This window comes from Triticum dicoccoides, chromosome 6A (assembly GCF_002162155.2).
Source record: "Triticum dicoccoides isolate Atlit2015 ecotype Zavitan chromosome 6A, WEW_v2.0, whole genome shotgun sequence".
Classification (NCBI taxonomy): Eukaryota; Viridiplantae; Streptophyta; class Magnoliopsida; order Poales; family Poaceae; genus Triticum; species Triticum dicoccoides.
Window position 1 is genome coordinate 370,838,238 of NC_041390.1, and position 19,630 is coordinate 370,857,867.

A 19,630-nucleotide genomic window follows, 5' to 3' on the forward strand; every position below is an offset into this window, starting at 1 on the left:
AGGCAGTTCCACCCGAAGGGAACACTTCTCTACGGCCACAAGGTTCTCATTCAAACGCCACTCTGGACTACACACGCAAAGGTTTCTCCTATAGGATCCCTAGCATAAGAACTCGTCCCATGAATTCATAAATAAAAATACCAAGTGAACCAAGAAACTACATCATCTAGTGAGTTGTAGAAATCACTATTTTGTTCCGAATCATCATATTTGTCATCTTCTAACCACATTTCTTTTACTAATTCTTTCTCCTCCTCATAACTTTCTAATAATAACTTATTATTGATATCCCATTGCTCTTCTTCACTAACAACTTCTTCTTTTTTGAACAATATTCTTATTCTTATTATTATTAATTATATCATTTTTATTAATAATAGCATTTGCTTTTCTTTCTGCGGATGCTATAATTTTATCTTCCATGGTTGAACTACTTGTGGCAAACTTTTTATCATTTTTTAGTTTCTTTATATATATAGTCGAAATGTTGTATTGGCACCCAAAACTTCATTGATGCAAGTTACCCAAATAGAGACTACTAAACACAGTGTGAGACAAGCATGTCTCCCAAATGCATGCTACCAAACAAAATCTCAACTTGACATGTCTCGACACATACAAGGTTTACCAAGGGGTTGTTTGATTACCAATACTAGCGATTTCTAGAGGTTACATGGGAGAGTGAGATGCATGTTGTTTAGTTCCCTGCATATGGGTTGCGTGCATTGAGAAAACAATTTCCAGTCGGTGTTTGGTTACATGCATGCATCGTAACAACTATGGTACACATGAACGGAGAGGGTACAGTAGTAAACAGTAATAAACTACACACGTGACAACACACACAAGTTTACATGAACAAGACACACGTACCAGCACACCCACACGTCCGCATGAACAAGAAAGACGCAGAATCGAGCTCCTTTCCACGGAGACGGAAAAAAATGGAGGCGAATATTATGGGATAGGAGAAAGGCCAAGAGGAGCAGAGAGTGAGATAGAGAGAGGAGAGAGCGGAGGGGATAAACGGACAAGAGGGAAAAGCTGAGAACAAATCCAAGCCAACCAACCAATCCCAATATCCATAGACCACACTGACTCTCCATTGGACCACAGCTCTCCTTCCCCAACCAAAACTAAGAAACCCCTGCAACTCTGCACTGCAAGAACACCACCATCCCACCTCCCAGCGAGAAAATCTTTTTTGTACGAAAAAAGGGGGCGGTCAGATTTACTCCACATCACTCCCCATGCACCGGCCCTGAGGAAAGCGTTCCAGTCGACTCTCCATTCTTCCACGATTCCAGGAAACCCTCGCCGATCCAAGCAAATCTTGTTCACCAGAGCGCCAAGAAGTTGTTGCCTCTTGGCTTCATGACAGCTCCTTGAGCTGCTGCTCGTTATCCAGCTTTTTCCTTTGGTAATTAGCTACCTGCTCGTCGTCGCACAAAGGCCTTGGTGCCTAGTCATGTCGGCGTCGCCGTCGATGAGCGGCGGTGCCGGGGAGCGGACGCGGACGGTGGTGTGGTTCAGGCGGGACCTGCGCGTGGAGGACAACCCGGCCCTAGCGGCGGCGGCGCGAACAGCCGGGGAGGTGGTGCCGGCGTACGTGTGGGCGCCGGAGGAGGACGGGCCGTACTACCCTGGGCGGGTGTCCCGGTGGTGGCTCAGCCAGAGCCTCAAGCACCTGGACGCCTCGCTGCGCCGGCTCGGCGCCACCCGGCTGGTCACCCGACGGTCCACCGACACCGTCGCCGCGCTGCTGGAGCTCGTCCGCAGCACCGGCGCCACCCATCTCTTCTTCAACCACCTCTACGGTTCGATTCCTCCTACATCTCTCACTCTTGCTTGTGGTTATTTATTTATTCTCTAGGTCTCTCTGTTACTCCTATTCCTACTTTGTTAAGATTTCTTCTCTTCTCTGTTAAAAAAAGAAAAAAAAAGAGAAAGGAACTAGATCCACTCGAACACGATCCAATAGAAAATGGAGGGGAGGGGAGGGGAGGGGGGGAATCTTTGCATCAACAGTACCCTCTCTCCCTCCTGTGTGATGTGTGTGCCAATCAATCATATTCGTGGATATTTCATTTCATACTACTAGCTTAACCTGTACTCCACACGTCAAACAACTCCAAGTTTAGCATCAAACACTACTCCCTGAACACTCGGTCTTTAATTCCCAAAAGTTCTTGTACCCACCAACCTAGTATTTATTACTACTAGTCCGGTTTAGTTAAAACTTACTACTCTTACTAGTACTAGTTGTTTTAAGAAAAGAAACAAACTTTTTTTCCTTTTTGATAACAAGCACCTTATCGTGTGAGCTGACACAAACAAATGGCCATGTGTTGCTCACCAATCGCTGTCTGCGCTACTCTGCTGCCCGCCGTGTAGACCCGCTGTCGCTGGTCCGGGACCACCGGGTGAAGCAAGTGCTGGGGGCCGAGGGCATCACCGTGCAGTCCTTCAACTCCGACCTGCTCTACGAGCCATGGGAGGTCCTCGACGACCACGGCTGCCCCTTCACCATGTTCACGCCCTTCTGGAACACGTGCCTCTGTATGGTCGACCCCCCCGCGCCCATGCTGCCACCCAAGAGGATTAATTCAGGTCTCTGCACTGCTTTTTTTTTTCTTCTTCCTTTTTTCGAGGAAGAGGAACAATCACTACTAACCTATATAAAACAATAACGACAGGTGAATTGTCGAGGTGCTGCTCATCGGACGACCTCATCTTCGAAGACGAGTCGGAGAGGGGGAGCAACGCGCTGCTCGCACGCGCGTGGTCGCCGGGGTGGCAGAACGCCGACAAGGCTTTCACGGCCTTCATCAACGGCCCGCTCATCGACTACTCCGTGAACCGCAAGAAGGCCGACAGTGCAAACACCTCACTGCTCTCCCCCTACCTGCACTTTGGCGAGCTCAGCGTCCGCAAGGTCTTCCATCAGGTACGGATGAAGCAGCTAACGTGGAGCAACGAGAGCAACGGCGACGGCGAGGAGGGCTGCAGCCTCTTCCTCCGCTCCATCGGCCTGCGAGAGTACTCCAGGTACCTCGCCTTCAACCACCCATGCAGCCACGAGAAGCCCCTCTTGGCTCATCTCAGGTTCTTCCCCTGGGTGGTCAATGAGGTCTACTTTAAGGTCTGGAGGCAGGGTAGGACCGGCTACCCTCTTGTCGACGCCGGCATGAGGGAGCTTTGGGCCACCGGCTGGCTGCATGACCGCATACGTGTCGTCGTCTCAAGCTTCTTTGTCAAGGTTCTCCAGCTGCCATGGCGCTGGGGGATGAAGTACTTCTGGGACACCTTGCTGGACGCCGACCTTGAGAGCGACGCGTTGGGCTGGCAGTACATCTCCGGGTCTCTGCCTGATGGCCGTGAGCTCGACCGCATTGACAACCCGCAGGTACATCATCTTCGGGTCATACTATATGATACAGTATGAAGATAATCAGAATAGCTAGCTAGCACTCTCGATTGATTTGATTTTTTGTATATATTGCATTTCTCAGTTTGAAGGCTACAAGTTCGACCCATGCGGGGAGTACGTCCGGCGATGGCTGCCGGAGCTGGCGAGGCTACCAACGGAATGGATACACCACCCCTGGGATGCACCCGAGTCTGTGCTGCAGGCTGCAGGAATTGAGCTAGGTTCCAATTACCCTCTCCCCATTGTTGAGCTAGATGAAGCCAAGTCCAGATTGCAGGACGCCCTGTCAGAGATGTGGGAGCTTGAGGCAGCCTCTCGTGCTGAGATAGAGAATGGAATGGAGGAAGGCCTGGGAGACTCCTCAGACGAGCCACCCATTGCCTTCCCCCAAGAGCTGCAGCATATGGAAGTGGACCGTGCCACTATCCATACACCAGCGATGGCTGGCCGGAGACGAGCAGATCAGATGGTGCCTAGCATCACCTCTTCCTTTTTCAGAGCTGAAACAGAAACAGAACTTTCTGCGGCTTTTGAAAGCGAAGTGACTAGGCCGGAGGTGCCATCACAGGTGCATTTCCAGCCTCAGACTCGGATGGAAGTCAGGGATGAAGTTGCCAGCGACGACACTGCTGCCAGATACAACGGCGTCCAGCAGCAGCAGCAGTATACCCTACACCGTCACCGTGTGCAGGGCGGCATAGCACCATCCACTTCAGAGGCATCAAGCAGCTGGACTGGGAGAGAAGGTGGGGTAGTACCCGTCTGGTCGCCTCCGGCTGCGTCAGGCCATTCAGATCCCTACGCTGCGGATGAAACTGACATTTCCAGTAGGAGTTATTTGGACAGGCACCCGCAGCAGTCACATAGGTTGATGAATTGGAATCAGCTCTCCCAGTCATCGTGACCTCAGATGCATGGTAAACCCAACTAGAATTTGCTTCTCAAGTACTCCTATGTACTTGTACGTTATATCTTTTTTTTTTTGAGGATTTACTTGTACGTTATATCAATAGAGCATTCTAGTACATGCTTACTAACGCCTTATTTATTTTATTTTGTTTTTTTGAAGCTGGATGAAACAACAGCGGGCTGCCAAGTGGAAAACTTTTGCCCAGATGCATGAACGAATTTAGTTGTGTAGGGAGTTGGAGAGTGACGTATGTACATTATATTGCCTTCTGTTCACCTATAGCCTTGGTATGCAGGAAGAACCAAGTGATGCAGCTTCATTCATGGGTGCAATAAGTTATGTAAAACTAGACTTGTAAAACTTCTGTGGTAATAGTATAGATTGATAGTTGTCAAAAGGATGTGCACCGTTTATCAGATAAAGGTTATGTCTGTAATGGTACATTACCTTTGGTTCTTGCCATCTTTGCAGACCAAGAAGTCACCACATAGCTTGACTCGGAAACAAACCTTTGGCAAAGTGTATACTGATAGGAATGATACAATGATCTGAAACACGAACAAGCCAAAAATGATACAACGATCTGAAACACGAACAAGCCAAAAGTAAGTTAAAACGAAACTGCACAAGCCTCACCGGAGACAGCATAGATGAACATCAGAGGACCATACGTTTCTTTCTTCATGGCCTTACAATCAAAATGGGTAGTGGTGTAACTGGGAGCTGCTACAAAATAGTACTGGCGACAGGGGGGACGCGATCCATTCAAAATTAACACAAGTGGACAGAGCAGGGCCCCACAATCCTATCATTAGCTGGGACCAGGAGCATATTGGGCACATCTGCCACTGTGTTCTGGCATAGTGAGAACGTTAGCAAGAAAATGACAAGCAACTCATCTGGTCTGATGATGATGGAACCATCATAAGACGGTGCTAAATTGAAACGAGAAATATTACCCTACGTTGCCAGAATACAATAAGGATTGTGGGCATGAAACCCGTGTTAGTATTTGGGGTGTTCTGTTACAATTAGTATGGAAGATGATGTTCCCTCCTCTCCTCATGATCAAAGTTCAAACAATCACAACAGCTCAAAATATAATACTACTCAGAAAGGCTTGACCCACACAACAATAGCTCAAGAGTAGAAGACAATACAACCAACATGAAATTAACTGGAATCGACTACATGTTTAGTGAAGCTAGTAATAATTCAGTTCACAGTGGGGATCGACAGATGGTTGATACATTACTCCATGAATACACACTCTTCCAGGTCAAATATGGCCCCATTTTCTCAGTACCAACTTCAACTTCCGTCGGATAAAATACTAGTCAGTATTACGTTGTTGATGCTAAGTAAAACCTTTCTCTGACGAGCATGTTTATCTGTCTTTCTTCTTACTGTCAACGTATGGATACTTCTGGTAAATGAATATGCTTGTCATAACAAGTGGCAGTGCCACCAGGCAATGCAGTGATGGCGGCTTCCCATCAAATATAAACTGGAGTAATGCAGTTACGAGGAGAGCCGAGACAACCACAAAACCCTGATAAGAAAAGAAAAAAAGGATAGTTCAATTTTTCGGACCAAATGAAAGGAAAGTGTATTCCATTTAGTGGTATTTCAAGCACTTGCCTTTTTAATACCTCCTGCATATGATGTGACAAGACCAACAAGAATCCCACCGACAGCATTCATTAACACTGGTATCTGAGGAAATGAGTGAAGATTACTATTGAGGTTTAAAGATTCATATAACGTACAGCATTTTTCATACTTTCCACAAATCATCTTTTGAATTGAAACTATGTACATTTGGATATATTACAGATGCACTTTTAAATTATTGCGAAGATTTTTCCAAGTGTTCCTATATACAGTTAACTCAAGTAAATAGCATGAAATTGTACCACAAAGGGAAGTCAATGGTCCTTCCTGCTCATGAATGGCCCAAATCATCATTTGAAATGAAAGTGTGTGTATTGGATATGTTAGCGATGCTCTTTAAATCAGTTCAAAGATTTCTCTTTTACCTCAAATGATTAGCATAAGATTGTAGTATCACAAAGGGAAGCGGTGGCCATATGACTCGCAAATCAATGGCCCATTTCTAAAGACTACAAAAGGGGCACCGCATGTATAAATTAGGAATCAAGCAATATTAGTAGTAGTTTAACAATCTATTATGTCCTTGCTCCCTGACACATTTTCTACTCAACGCCCTATGTCATGCCATCTGGCCATCTCTATTGAAGTAGTTACCCATATTCTTCCACCGTCATAAACAATGGCAGTAGCAGAGACTGAAATCCCTTTGGGTGCAAAGTGGAAACAGATTGCAGATGAAGTTTTTGATACTTAGCCAATCCCATAACGGACTATTTAAAAAAAATACATGACTGGCACAGTGTTCAAAGTCAGAATACAATCCAAAAGGGAGGACATAACTTCATGGCTTCATCAAAAAGGGAGGCAGGAACTAGTTCAGGTGTACTGTCAGGTTTTGTCGCACTTTACTTAGCCATCTCAATTCCGGTTTATTTTATGCAACTAGAATATATTATGATTATGATCTTATGGGTTTGTAATGCATTGTACTGATTTTGTTTTGCTCAAATTGACCTAACAGCAAGAGGAAACAAGGCATAACAAAATAACAAAGAGCTCACCACTGTCCATAAAGTCCATTCATGGAAAAAACCATATATTCTCAGGGCTTCTCCGTCTGGTGACTGAAAGGTACTTGCCAACAAGCACATACTCCCAATAAATGACATCTCGATAGTCATCATGTAAGATGTATGCTTTTTAACCTGCAATTGTTGAAAAAATGTTAATGGTGGCGATAAACTCCTTCCTGGAAAGTAGAATGACGAGTCTAACCTGAGATGCCCACTGACATAACGAAGAGGCCAAACCAGACAACACAGATGCAACAGTAACAGGAATGATTCCATAGAGTAAGACATAATCAGAGCTACCACCACTTGCACCTTTCCTGCTACTCTCCCCAATGCTTAAAAGGACAGCCGCAGTGATTAAGAGGGCTAATGCTAAAATTTGTTTGGGTGATTGTTTTTGCCTGCAAAATGACCCCAAAAGAAATCAACCAAATGAGTATGAAATCACTCCAGATAGATATCTATCCGCAGAGTGAATAGAAAAGCAATGATACCGAGGGTACTACTAAGCACCCGCCAACAAGTTATTAAGAGAACGCAATTACACACGTTTATTCGCCCGTAAAATAAATTGCCAAGATTTGTTCTGCCCCACATGGATTAAACCAATGTGATATGTGGAACACAAAAGACAGTACACTTACTTCTATAAAGAAAGAGGCAACTCCTTAAATGTATGAAACACAAGCATTAATCAAGGAATCAGCCGAATCAGAATTCTGACAATTAGCAGGGAGGTCAAGTCTGCTTATTTCATCCTTTCTCAAGGAGTACTACACAATAGCAACACAGAAATGGGCATAAATATATCAGCCCAAATACCAGTGGTCGTATAAAATAACTTGGATCCATTGCCGCACTAACCCTATATTACCCAGGGTTGAGGATAAAACACCTTCTGAGAATTTTCACTTTATAACCCCACCACCAATTACAGGCAGTTTGTCAAAATCCTTGAGATAATTTACAGCTGAAGGCCAATATTTCTTCAGGCATGATTATGTCTTTCTTTTTTGCTGGCTTGATTTCATCTGTTGAAATAGTGTCATGGTCCATTCAAAAATATATCCAATGTTCACACAGGTATCCGGATCATCACCTACGTTCCGGTTTAAATTCTATACCTAAAGCAGTGGTCATAGTTTCATAGATTGTTACCATAAAAAAAATACTTGAAGGCTTAACAGTATAGCGTGTTAAATTTGCGATGCTGTGGTAGGACTAGGGTTCCTACCAGGCCTCCGGCGCAGATTGTATGGGCAAGGACGAGGGGGACGAGGGCTTGAGCGGGCGCGCCGGCGGACAGGCGCCGTCGCGGCTAGGGTTTAGAGGCGGCGGCGGCTAGGGTTTAGAGGCGGCGGCGGCTAGGGTTCCGGCTCCTCAGGGAGCCGGGCAACAGAAGATGATAATATCTTTATTGCCTGATTTCAACGGTGTCTTACAACTAGTATTTATAACTTTAGCCTAAGATAACTTGCCTAAAATAACTTGCCTAAGATAACTTGTGGGCCAAGCCCCTAATACTAATGGCCGGTGGGCCTCTTCCTAGTATAGACCAAACCGGTCATAACATCTCTCCCCGCCTGCGCAAACAGCTCGTCCTCGAGCTGAAAGTCTGGATAGTGTTGGTGAAAATCCTCACGCTGCTCCCAAGTAGCCTCCTCCTCCGGAAGGCCCGCCCACTGAACGAGGACGAACCAGACGCCACGACGGAGCTGTGCCTGCAACACCTTTGCCGGCTCTGGAAGAATGCGACCATCGGCGGTTGGCGGAAGCGCTGGAGGAGCCGCCGGTGGCTCGCCACGAAAAGGCTTGAGCAGCCCCACATGGAAGACGTCGTGGATGCGAGCGCGGGCTGGAAGTTGAAGACGATAGGCCACCTTCCCAATGCGCTCCAAGATAGGGAAGGGCCCGGCGTAGCGAGGCCCGAGCTTGCGCTTGGCGCGCGGGTCAAGCGACTGCATAGAGCGGTGGAGAAGACGCAGCCACACCCAGTCACCCATCGCGAACTCCGCCTCGCGATGATGATCGTCGTAGTAATGCTTGGCCAGCTGTTGGGCCTGAAGGAGACGCTGACAGACCTCAGCAAGCATCTCGTCGCGGGTGCGGATAAGGTCACCCGCAACCGCTGTCCGAGCCGTCTCCGGGTCCACCGGTAGTATAGGCGGGGGTGGTCGACCATAGACCACCTCAAACGGCGTAGCACGCAGGGCGGAGTGATAGGAGGTGTTGTAGCAGTACTCCGCCCAAGAAAGCCAGTCCACCCAAGCGCGAGGCCGATCACCTGTCACACAACGCAAATACATGGCAATGACCTTGTTAACCACCTCGGACTGACCGTCTGTCTGAGGATGGAACGCCGTACTCAGGCAGAGCTGGACACCCGCCATCCTGAAGAGGTCGCGCCAGACATGGCCCGTGAATACAGGGTCCCGATCACTGACGATCGAAGTAGGGAACCCGTGTAGACGGACAATGCCGTCGAAGAAGGCCCGGGCCACGGACGCCGCCGTGTACGGATGGCCGAGTGCGATGAAATAGGCGTACTTGGAGAAGCGGTCGACCACCGTGAGGATGACCGACTTGCCGCCCACCTTGGGAAGGCCCTCGATGAAGTCCATGGAGATATCCGCCCAGACCTGAGACGGCACCTCCAAGGGCTGAAGTAACCCAGCCGGCCGCAGGGTCTCCGTCTTGTTGCGCTGGCATGTCTGACAAGACCGAACCCAGTCGCGGACCAAGGCGCGATCGCCAGGGATGTAGAAATCGGCGCGAAGATGATGGAGGGTTTTCTGCACACCCTCATGACCTGCCGAGTGGGCGAGCTGTAACACCTGGTGACGGAGATCATCATGCGCCGGAACAAAGATCCGGCGCCCATGGAGAAGCAGGCCGTCAGAGAAGCGCCACGGCTCCTCCAGGTCGCCGGCCGTGAGCTGCTGCCGAAGAAGGACGGCGTCGTCGGCCGTCGCAGTTGCGTGGCGAATGTCGGCGAAGAGACCGAACGTCGGCCCGGAGCGGATGCACAGGACCGCCCCGGCGGACTCGTCGACGGAGGGAGTGATGTCGAAGTCACGACGGGACAGCGCGTCAGCCACGGTGTTAAGGCGGCCCGGCCGATACTCGACGGAGAAGTCGAAGCCGAAGAGCTTGCTGATCCACTGGTGTTGTGGCACGGTCGACAGCCGTTGGTCCAGCAAGAACTTCAGGCTGTAGTGGTCCGTGCGAATGTGGAAGGACCGTCCCCACAAGTACGGCCGCCAATGACGAACGGCCTGCACAAGGCCAATGAGCTCCAGCTCGTATGCCGCCAGCTTGAGATGGCGAGGAGCGAAAGGCCGGCTGAAGAAGGCGAGGGGTCCATCGCCCTGATGAAGCACGGTGCCGAAACCAGCGCCCGAGGCGTCACAGTCCACCACGAACGGGCGGTCGAAGTCGGGCATCTGAAGGACGGGGCCCGTCGTGAGGGCCCCCTTGAGGGCCTCGAACGCCGTCGTCGCCTCGTCGTCCCAAGCGAAAGCGTCGCGGCGAAGCAACCGCGTGAGGGGCGCCGCGATGAGCCCGAACTCCCGGATAAATTTCCGGTAGTAGCCGGCGAGGCCGAGGAACTCGCGGAGAGCCCGCGGCGAGCGAGGTGTCGGCCATGCGGAGACGGCCGCCACCTTGTCGGCGTCCATAGCCACCCCGTCGGCGGAGATGACATGGCCGACGTAGGCGACGGTAGGTGTCCCGAACGAGCACTTCGAGCGCTTAAGGTGGAGGTGGTGCGCCCGAAGCTCGTTGAAGACGATGGCGACGTGCTGGAGGTGCTCGGCCCAGGTGGCGCTGTAGATAAGAATGTCATCAAAGAAAACAAGCACAAACCGCCGTAAGTAGGGCCGGAGGACGTCGTTCATCAAGGCCTGGAAAGTCGCTGGGGTGTTGGCAAGGCCGAAGGGCATCACCAAGAACTCGAAGTGGCCATGGTGGGTGCGAAACGCCGTCTTGGCGATGTCGTCGGGATGCATACGCACCCGATGATAGTCCGACCGGAGATCGAGCTTGGTGAAGAAGCGCGCCCCATGGAGCTCATCCAAGAGCTCGTCGACCACCGGTATAGGGAACTTGTCCTTGAGCGTGAGCGCGTTCAGGGCGCGGTAGTCGATGCAGAAACGCCAAGTGTCGTCCGACTTGCGGACGAGCAGCACCGGGGTGGTGAAGGGTGACGTGGAGATCCGGATGATGCCCGCGGCGAGCATCAGGGCACACTGGCGCTCCAACTCATCCTTCTGCAGCTGAGGGTAGCGGTAGGGCCGAACCGCCACGGGAGGGGTACCCGGCATGAGGTGAATATGATGGTCGTACACCCGAGCAGGCGGAAGACCCCGTGGCTCGTCGAAGAGGTCGCTGTGCTGCTGCGGAAGGGAATCCAGCAGGGGTTGCTCAGCCTCCGAGGACGCGGCGCCCCCAATGTCGTCCCACCGGATGCGGCGGCCCAGCCGCCAGAACGTCATTGTGAGTGCGTGGAAGTCCCATAGGATGGGACCGAGGGTCCGTAGAAAATCCACCCCGAGGATGAAGTCGAAGCAGCCGAGGTCGATCCCTGCGCAGGTAATGGAGAAGTGTTCGCCACCAATGGAGATGGGAACGTCACGGGCGAGCCCATGACACCGGAGGCGATCGCCGTTCGCCACCGTGATCCGCAAGCGCTCCCCGCCCGTCGTCGGAAGGGCTAGCCGACGCATGGTCGCCTCGGGCAAGAAGTCATGGGTGGAGCCAGTATCCAGCAGTGCCACCAGCCGCTCGCCATGGATCGTCACCGGCAGCAGCATGGTCCGCTCGCCACGGATGCCGGCGAGGGCGTGGAGGGAGACGACGCACGCCGTCGCTGTGGGATCCGCGGGCGTGTCCGCGGCCGCCTCAGGTGGTGGTGTCGCATCGGCCGAGTCGTCCGCCTCGGTGTAGTCGACCGTCTCCAAGTAAAAGAGGCGGGGGCAGACATGGGTCGGCGTGTAGGGCTCATCACAGTTGAAGCAGAGTCCCTGACGGCGACGCTCCTGCTGCTCGGCCGGTGACAACCGGCGGAAAGTCCGCGTGGTGGCCGGGGGCGTGGTCGTCGCGACTGGAGGTGGCCGGCCCGGTGCTGGGGAAGTCGGCGCTGGTCGACTGGGCTGGCGGCCGCCCCGTCCGGGCTGTTGCTGCAGTGCCTGGGCCCGCTGCTCGAAAGCTCGGGCGTAGTACATGGCCTCTGGAGATCGGGGGAATCCCGGAGCTCGACGTCCACGCGAATATGGTCCGGCAGGCCACCCACAAATAACTCGGCGCGCTGAATCCCGGAAACGCTCGGCGCGTGGCACGCCAGGGCCTGGAAGCGGTCGGCGTAGTCCTGAACCGTGGAGGTGAACTGTAAACGGCCGAGGGCCGCCAGGCGGCTCCCGCGGATAGGAGGCCCGAACCGGAGAAGACAGAGCTCCCGGAAGCGCTCCCATGGTGGCATGCCGCCCTCGTCCTGCTCGAGGGCGTAGTACCAGGTCTGCGCCGCGCCGCGAAGATGATAGGACGCGAGCCAGGTACGATTCGAAGCGAGCGTCCGCTGCCCGCGAAAGAACTGCTCGCACTGGTTGAGCCAGTTGAGCGGGTCCTCCGTGCCCTCGTAGGTGGCAAAGTCCAGTTTGGCGAAGCGAGGGGGTGTCGGACCGCCGTGCCCGGGGGTTGCTGCAGTCGGCGGCAGCGAGTGTGCTGGGTCGGGGATCTCCGGGGCGTAGGTCGCCGAGCCGGAGGGACGGTCAAACCGGAGGGAGGGCGTCGGGTGCTCCGGCGCCGTGGTATACACCGGGCCCGGAGACGAGCCGGCCGCCCACGCGGGAATTGGCGACGGTGATGGCGGAAACTGCACCTGGTGCAGGGGCCGACCCGTGGGCCTGGGCGCGGGTGGTGATGTAGTTGACGGTGGCGGTGCCTGGAGGAGCTGCGGCGCCGCAGCCAGCGTCGAAGTAGCCGGCGGAGGCGCCTGGAGAAGCTGCTAGGAGGGGTCCCCCAGCGGTGCGGTGGCAGCCGGCCACGCGGGCCAAGGGTGCCCCGCGGTCGGGTAATGCTGCAGCAGCAGCGGCGGCGAGGGCGGCCCTCCGTAGGGTGACTGGAAGGCCGGGGCGGCCCATGGGAGCGGCGGCGGCCCGTAGGCGGTGGTGGCGGCGCTCGGCCGCGGGGGCTGGTTCTCGGCGAGGTAGAGGCTGATGCCCTTGACCGCCTGGACGAGCTCCCGAAGGGTGCCCGAGACCTCCTCGGGCGAGAGGATGGGGGGCGGCTCTGCCGCGGTGGCGGTCGGCGCTGTCGGGGTGGCCGTCCCGGATGTGAGCGCCGACATGGACGCGGACGGGGCTGGCGGCAGCGTAGGCGAGGCGGTGGTGTTTGGCAGCGACGGCGGTGATGGAGGAAGCGACATGATCGAGCTGGTGTCTCTGAATACCAAATTGGTAGGACTAGGGTTCCTACCACGCCTCCGGCGCAGATTGTATGGACAAAGAGGGGGACGAGGGCTTGAGCGGGCGCGCCGGCGGACAGGCGCCGTCGCGGCTAGGGTTTAGAGGCGGCGGCGGCGGCTAGGGTTCCGACTCCTCAAGGAGTCGGGCAACAGAAGATGATAATATCTTTATTGCCTGATTTCAACGGTGTCTTACAACTAGTAATTATAACTTTAGCCTAAGATAACTTGCCTAAAATAACTTGCGTAAGATAACTTGTGGGCCAAGCCCCTAATACTAATGACCGGTGGGCCTCTTCCTAGTATAGACCAAACCGGTCATAACATGCTGCCTTTCCATGGAGCTATGCTCAAGACAAATCAAACTTAATAGCATCAAGCTACAGTTACCAAAATAAGCAAGAAGTGGTTGTTCATGCAGCGTGATGACATTACAAATCGAATACTATTCATTCAGAAAGTCCAAAGTATTGCTATGCCTACATTTTCATGGTTAATGCATCACAGGATCTTCAATGTTGTCACTTGTCAAGACTTAACAGTATGTAATTCAAATAGGGTAATCAGCATACCCCAAAATAAGATATGTGAAGAATGCTGTGAATAATAGCTTGGTCTGGTTAAGGATTGAAAAGGTCAGGGAATCCAAATTCTTGTATGATATCTGCAACAGGCTATTCTGAAGTGCATAGATGGCAGCAGGAAGTCCTGATGCAGTCAGTGATCCAACAAGACTCCAATTACTGAATTGCGCCTTCAGACTACCCTCTGCCACCAATAAAATGACCGCGCATATAACCTGTACACATGTATACAGAATGACAGAATGTCACGGTAAAGAACAATCTAGGTTATATAATTATTATCATACCTTTAAGAATTCAATTGCAAGAACTAATGAAGTCACTATGACTCCTTGCCTGCAGCAATATAAGCAACAAAATGGGTTAAGCACATCCAGATAGTACTTTGTTCGACTATTTCGTTAGTAGAAGGAAATCCACGGTCCAAGATCATGAAATACACAACCTGGCTCTAAGGAATTGTTAAAGGGCAATGCCCAAAACTTAACTGTTAACTAGTGCTGTTTTACAAGAGTATTACATCATTAACAAACAGAGTATGTGTCCATTGATTCATCAATTGCCAACAAAGCCATTTCTGGCACCATAGTGACTGAGGGATCTGGCAAGAACTCAACTGATGCAGTTTTACATATTACATAAATATTAAATTATTAAATATTAGCGAACTATGTGTCCATCTGATTCATCAATTGTTAAGAAAACATGTCTGGCAATTTGATTGACTGAGACAAAGTGTTAAAAACTGCTTGTTTAAAAAATCACTGACCACAGGTAGTACTGGTTTCAGATCATCAGCCAGTGGGAACTAGTTTTCTTCTCAAAGGTTCTTTTTTGTCAAAATTTAAACATTAAATACCGAGTTTTGATTGACTTCTGGGTAATTATTGACAGGGATTGTCTGTTTTAATTCAGGCATTCAAAGAAATTCTAAGCATTTCGGGCATAGAATCATTTCCCAGGTAGTCACCAGGATCAAGAAATTTTCCTATTCAAGCACTTATGAACGAGACCTCCTGATCGACCCCCATAGACATCAAAAAGCACAGGCGAAACCTGAAGGGAGCGCAAATGGGCCGGCCCCATCTAGCAAGCACAATTGAGCGTATTTTTGTTTTTTGTTTTCCCTTTTTTGGAAAAACTGGCTGTTGGATGTTTTTCTCTTCGGTTTTCTTTTGGGGTTTTTTCAAAAAATGTTCGGTGTGTTCTAAAAAAGTTTCATGTGAATTAAAAAAATGTTCAGCATCTAATAAAAAATGTTTAGTTTGTATTAAAAAATGTTCACCACACACTAAAAGAAGTTCACTGTATATAAAAAAATGTTCAACTACAACAACAACAAAGCCTTTAGTCCCAAACAAGTTGGGGTAGGCTAGAGCTGAAACCCATAAGATCTCGAAACCAACTCATGGTTCTAGCCCATCAATAGCTAACTTCCACACACCCCTGTCCATGGCTAGTTCTTTGGTGATATTTCGGTCCTTCAGATCTCTCCGTACGGACTAATCCATGTCAAAGTTTGGTCTAACCTGACCTTCCTTGACATTATCAGCACGCTTTAACCACCCACTATGCACTGCAGCTTCTGGAGGCCTACGTTGAATATGCCCAAACCGTCTCAGACGATGTTGGACAAGCTTCTTTTCAATCGGTGCTACCCCAACTCTATCATGTATATCATCGATCCGATCCTTTCTTGTGTGGCCACACATCCATCTCAACATGCGCATCTCCGCTACACCTAACTGTTGAACATGTCGCTTTTTAATCGGCCAACACTCAGCGCCATACAATATTGCGGGTCGAATCGCCGTCCTATAGAAGCTGTCTTTTAGCTTTTGTGGCACTCTCTTATCACATTGAACACCAGAAGCTTGGCACCACTTCATCAATCCGGCTTTGATTCGATGACTCATCTTCATCGATATTACCATCCTTCTGCAGCATCGACCCCAAATATCAAAAGGTGTCCTTCTGAGGTACCATCTAGGCACCTACCCATCAAAGCTAACCTCCTCCTCCTCCTCATCCCTAGTAGTACTGAAACCGCACCTCATGTACTCAACTTTAGTTCTACTAAGCTTAAAACCTTCTGATTCCAAAGTTTGTCTCCATAGCTCTTAACTTTCTATAACCCATGTCCGACTATCATCGACTAAAAGAATAGTTTGGTTTGCATTGAAAGATGTTCATCGTATATTAAATAAAAGTTTGATGTACATTAGGAAAAAGTTCATAGAGAAAACTATCAAAAAGGAAAACAACGCAAAAAATTAGAAGTAAAAAACCAAACCAGGAAAAAACGAAAAAAAAATTAGAACAAAAATGAAAATAAATAAATAAAAACCAAAACAGAAAAAGGAAAAGAAAAACACTAAGACAAAGGACGCCGATAACTGCCACACGTGTGGCATATACGACATGCGCCCACACACCGTGTGTGGTGTGAGCAGGAGGCAGCCCACACGGGTTGTGTGTGGGCGGACATTAGAATTGCCCACACGTGTGGGCGCGGCTACTTCGTGCCACACGCCCAACAAATACTACTCATCTCCACCCCGTGCGTGTGGCACAAAGCAAAAATGCCCACACGTCCTGACGCAGCTACGTTAGGTACCCCGCGGGATGACGATTTAGTTGCCATCCTGGTTGGCAGATGTAGTCATCCGGGATGGCAAGTGTAGTTGTAAAAGCATGGCAACTCTATCTGTTTTGGTTAACTATAGTTGCCATGTCTAATTTATGGTAGTTGCCGCGTGTAATCAAACCGTAGTTGCCGTGTGTGATTAACTACTTGTCACATATGGTCAAAACAGTAGTTGCCATGTGTGTTTACCTAGTTGCCACGTGTGGTCCAACCATAATTGCCATGTATTGTTAATCACAGTTGCCATGTGTGTTTATCTGGTTGCCACGTACGCGCAACTGCAGTTGCCGTGTAGCAAAGAATCACAGTTGCCATGTGTGAGTACCGAGTTGCCACGTTCGCGTAACTGCAGTTGCCATGTAGCAAAGAATCACAGTTGCCATGTGTGTGTACCGAGTTGCCACGTTCGCGTAACTGCAGTTGCCATGTAGCAAAGAATCACAGTTGCCATGTGTGTGTACCGAGTTGCCATGTTCGCGTAACTGCAGTTGCCATCCACAAGGTAGTAGTGTCGTGTGGGCGAAAAGCAGTTCGCCCACACGCGCATGACCTAGTTGGTGGCTATGTGGGCGAAAAGCAGTTCGCCCACACAATGCAGCTGGCAAACAGCATGGTGCGGGCGTGTGGGCAAACTCTCCAACGCCCACACGCCAGCCCCGTCCTACGTGGCACACCAAATCCACCTTTTCGTGTCAAGATTCGTGCAAAAGACAATGAACGATGATCCAGGCGTGTGGGCGAATTGGGTAACGCCCACACGTGTGGGCGTTAGTGTTTTCGAAGACAAAAACCACAGCAGAAAGTAAGAGGAAAAAAACAAACAAACAAACAGATGCGGACGCGCGCAGCAAAGCCCCGGACTGGGCCAGCCCACTGCACCTCGCTGCAGGCGAAGCCACGACTAGTTGACGCCCACGGGTTTGCCCTTACGAACTCTGCATCTAGGCTTATGATTTCATAGAAGAGGATAACATCTGAAAAGACAGCTTACACATCACTGTTTCATGAATAATAAGATCAGACTATTGAGTTAATTATGATTTTATCACCAGATCCCTAAAAAAACATTGTATTACCCAGGCACTGTCAGGTGCCAAATAACAAAATCTGATGGCATATATATCCACTCAAGACTCAAGTAGCATAACACCCTAAACATAATGAGCATTCTGCTAACCGGATGCAGCCTGAAACAATCATAAAGCCATAAGTCATCACAAGCGCATAACAATCTGCATTCACCCAACCAGTCCAGGCTAGGCTGTTATACCAATCTGTTGAACCCATGAAGGTGATGGTGTCATTCGTTCTCATCATTACCTAGTCGACACCCTGTTGCTCAACTCTATAGCCTAGTACATGTTTTTGGCAAATATTTTCCCAAACACCAGCACATAAAATTCCCCAAATCGAACGGGAACAGCACGAAGGGACTGACATACAGCGATAGATGCCGGAGTAGCCAAGCATTAGAGATGAGAGAGTAACTTTGAGGGCGAGGTGATACGAAGGTGCGCGGCGTACCCGACGCAGCGCTTGGAGATTAGGGGCTGGGCGCCGTACTGCAGGGTGAGGAGCGTCAGGCAGAGCGCTACCTTACGCCGGCTAGGCGCGGCCGCCGTCGGAGATGGCTTAGAAGCCGAACCCATTCGCCCTCGCCGTGCCCGGCTCCGATCGAAAACAAGTTCGGCTGGATTGCCACTTCAGCGGGTTACTCTAGGCACTGGAGGGGGACGATGGCTGGCCGCTGCCTATGCGGCGTAGAGTCGATACGGAAACGCGGTGCCGAGGCGAGGTGGAGCCTAGCAAACCAGGGGTAGAAGGGAATTCGGAAGCGAGGTCGGATTTGGAGGGAGAGGGAAATTGGGGATCTGGACTTCTGGACTCGAGAGCATCTCCAAACGACTGCTCTAGAATAAATAGAGCATTTGGAAAAACTATTCAATGTATCAAAAAGTAATTTCAGGGCATCATAAAATTTTCAACTCCAACAGCTGCCCTAAAAAGGAGCCCTACAATGGGACATCCAATCTATAATTTGATCATTGCAAATTAAATTCAAATACTCAAAGTTTTAAAAATGCAAACTTAACATAATTGGATTACAAACATGCAAACTTAAACCACGAACAACTACTCGCCATTAAGATTGTCCTGGTCAATGTCGGCATCCTCATTGGGTTGAACCTTGTCATCCGACTCAACCCTTGATCACCCTTGACGGGGGGCCCGCCTTGTCCTTCTTTGCTGGCTTGTTGCGTTACACTCAGAAATCGTACACCGCTTGCACGAGGTGCGGACTTTCCGCGACGAACCTTGCCATAGCCGCCCTCATCGCTCTTCGAGATGTCGCGCTGCTCCATGACAATACGAATTCCCTTCTTCTTAGGCTCGACTTAGCCTCCAACACATTATGCAAAATCGCGAGCGGCGAGCTTCGTCGGGTCAAACGTTCCAAGCCAATGCTCGGTGGCGTAGCGGGCGGACTGCCACAGCCAAACGCCGCGGTCGGCAGCGGCGCTAGTGATCGATTCACACGAGGCCGTGGGACGGCGAAAGGTGGATCCGACGACAGGGAGGTGCAGCGGTGGCGGATTTGGTGGCAACGGAGTCACTGGAGGGCATGTGGCGGCACACAGCTGCGTAGGGGAGCGGCCATAGTGGCAGACGGAGGGGCGAAGGAAAACGAGGGACTCGGTGGCAGCGCAGGAAGGAAAAGGACTGCGGGTGCGCGGCCGCGCAATGTTCCGAACACACGTGAATGTGGTTTTGATTTTGCTGTAACCGTACGTGATGTACTTTTGCAGCACAATGGTCTGTTTTCTAGGCTGCCTCAAAATGTGACTACATAAATTTGCATATGGGACAACTGTTGGAGCAAATTTGCATATGGGAGAACTATTGGAGCCACG

General features: G+C 50.6%; 2 protein-coding genes across 3 annotated transcripts; one reads left to right on the top strand and one right to left on the bottom strand.

The window, feature by feature from the left end:
* The first annotated feature begins 547 nt into the window (after positions 1-547).
* Positions 548-4,826, top strand: LOC119316934 (cryptochrome-1-like). Its single transcript, XM_037591323.1, has 5 exons — positions 548-1,817; positions 2,395-2,610; positions 2,697-3,406; positions 3,513-4,347; positions 4,500-4,826. Exons 1-4 carry the CDS (start codon positions 1,469-1,471, stop codon positions 4,332-4,334), a joined length of 2,097 nt encoding a protein of 698 aa, XP_037447220.1. The 5' UTR covers positions 548-1,468; the 3' UTR covers positions 4,335-4,347; positions 4,500-4,826.
* A 604-nt stretch (positions 4,827-5,430) lies between these two features.
* LOC119316935 (UDP-N-acetylglucosamine transporter ROCK1-like) lies at positions 5,431-18,636 on the bottom strand. 2 transcript variants are annotated; one of them, XM_037591324.1, is made up of 7 exons: positions 18,207-18,636; positions 14,359-14,407; positions 14,060-14,286; positions 7,230-7,428; positions 7,016-7,159; positions 5,982-6,056; positions 5,431-5,892 (listed from the first exon to the last, which is right to left on the bottom strand). In XM_037591324.1, the coding sequence occupies exons 1-7, from the start codon at positions 18,365-18,367 to the stop codon at positions 5,728-5,730; spliced, it is 1,020 nt and encodes a 339-aa protein (XP_037447221.1). In that variant the 5' UTR covers positions 18,368-18,636; the 3' UTR covers positions 5,431-5,727. The 2 variants fall into 2 exon arrangements, with proteins under 2 accessions (XP_037447221.1, XP_037447222.1); XM_037591325.1 differs by having other exon boundaries at positions 18,243-18,634.
* Positions 18,637-19,630: the final 994 nt, after the last annotated feature.

Bases quoted from the DNA above. Each gene is read 5' to 3' on its own strand.
- LOC119316935 (XM_037591324.1), bottom strand. From the start codon at position 18,367: ATGGGTTCGGCTTCTAAGCCATCTCCGACGGCGGCCGCGCCTAGCCGG. The intron at 7,160-7,229 runs GTTAGACTCGTC...CAACAATTGCAG, and splicing joins TATGTCAGTGGGCATCTCAG to GTTAAAAAGCATACATCTTA. The intron at 6,057-7,015 runs GTGAGCTCTTTG...TCATTTCCTCAG, and splicing joins AATGGACTTTATGGACAGTG to ATACCAGTGTTAATGAATGC.
- LOC119316934 (XM_037591323.1), top strand. From the start codon at position 1,469: ATGTCGGCGTCGCCGTCGATGAGCGGCGGTGCCGGGGAGCGGACGCGG. The intron at 1,818-2,394 runs GTTCGATTCCTC...CCCGCCGTGTAG, and splicing joins CTTCTTCAACCACCTCTACG to ACCCGCTGTCGCTGGTCCGG. The intron at 2,611-2,696 runs GTCTCTGCACTG...CAATAACGACAG, and splicing joins ACCCAAGAGGATTAATTCAG to GTGAATTGTCGAGGTGCTGC.